The sequence below is a fragment of the Primulina huaijiensis genome, chromosome 3 (assembly GCF_012295235.1).
Source record: "Primulina huaijiensis isolate GDHJ02 chromosome 3, ASM1229523v2, whole genome shotgun sequence".
In the NCBI taxonomy this organism is placed as follows: Eukaryota; Viridiplantae; Streptophyta; class Magnoliopsida; order Lamiales; family Gesneriaceae; genus Primulina; species Primulina huaijiensis.
Genome location: NC_133308.1, coordinates 2,249,831 through 2,250,730, shown reverse-complemented (window position 1 = coordinate 2,250,730; position 900 = coordinate 2,249,831). Strand labels below are relative to the sequence as shown.

The 900-nt window shown below is 44.4% G+C and overlaps 1 protein-coding gene across 1 annotated transcript; it reads left to right on the top strand.

Annotated features, from left to right (window-relative positions):
* Positions 1–681, top strand: LOC140974590 (uncharacterized). The gene is made up of 2 exons (XM_073438153.1): positions 1–640; positions 673–681. Exons 1-2 carry the CDS (start codon positions 245–247, stop codon positions 679–681), a joined length of 405 nt encoding a protein of 134 aa, XP_073294254.1. The 5' UTR covers positions 1–244.
* The last annotated feature ends 219 nt before the right edge of the window (positions 682–900 follow it).

Below are 900 nucleotides of genomic sequence, written 5' to 3'. Positions count from 1 at the left end.
CTTGCAGTATCGCGATTAATAAGTAACGCATGAGTTACCGCTAAATCCCCAATTGTTGAAACCATAATTTGAAAAATCCACTTTTTACGGCGACCAAATTTTCTACATTGAACACATTCCAGTTCTGACTTTTCTTCTATGTCCAGTTCACCGCCCACATGAATACCAATCTATATGGAGATAGCTTGTTGCACCAAAAATTCACTCTTCAACCCTAGACTGATTTCGGTATACGATATTATCAATGGCAACCGACGCCTCTTCGAAGTTTCAGAAGCCCGATCTGATTCAGATGACGCAGCCACAGGAATACCGTTCGGAGATCGTCGCGGAGGCGCACGACGGGCTCCACTTTTCGCAGCTCATGATAGCGGGATCAGTGGCGGGAATGGTTGAGCACATGGCGATGTTCCCGGTTGACACGGTTAAAACCCAGATGCAAGCCCTCGGATCCTGCCCAATTCGTTCTGTTAGTGTTAAGCTGGCCCTTAAATCTATTCTAAGATCGGATGGCCTTAAAGGCCTCTATCGCGGCATTGGCGCCATGGGGCTTGGTGCTGGCCCCGCGCATGCCGTTTATTTCTCTGTTTATGAACTCTGTAAAAATAATTTTTCTGGAGGGAATCCTAATAATTCGGCGGCACATGTCCTCCAGAAAAATTCTTTTTACAGAGTTCATAAACGAAATAAACGGCATGCGCGGGCCAGCACAAACATCAAGTTCACAAACAACCAACCGCACAAACATCTTACAACCTCACTAGCCAGGACTAGACACAACATACCACAAATAAAATCCAAAACAACATAAAAACATCACAAAACAGCTATACAGGACATCTCCCTGGCAAATGTATCAAACCAGTATAATATATAGATATCTGGGAACTCTGACACAAA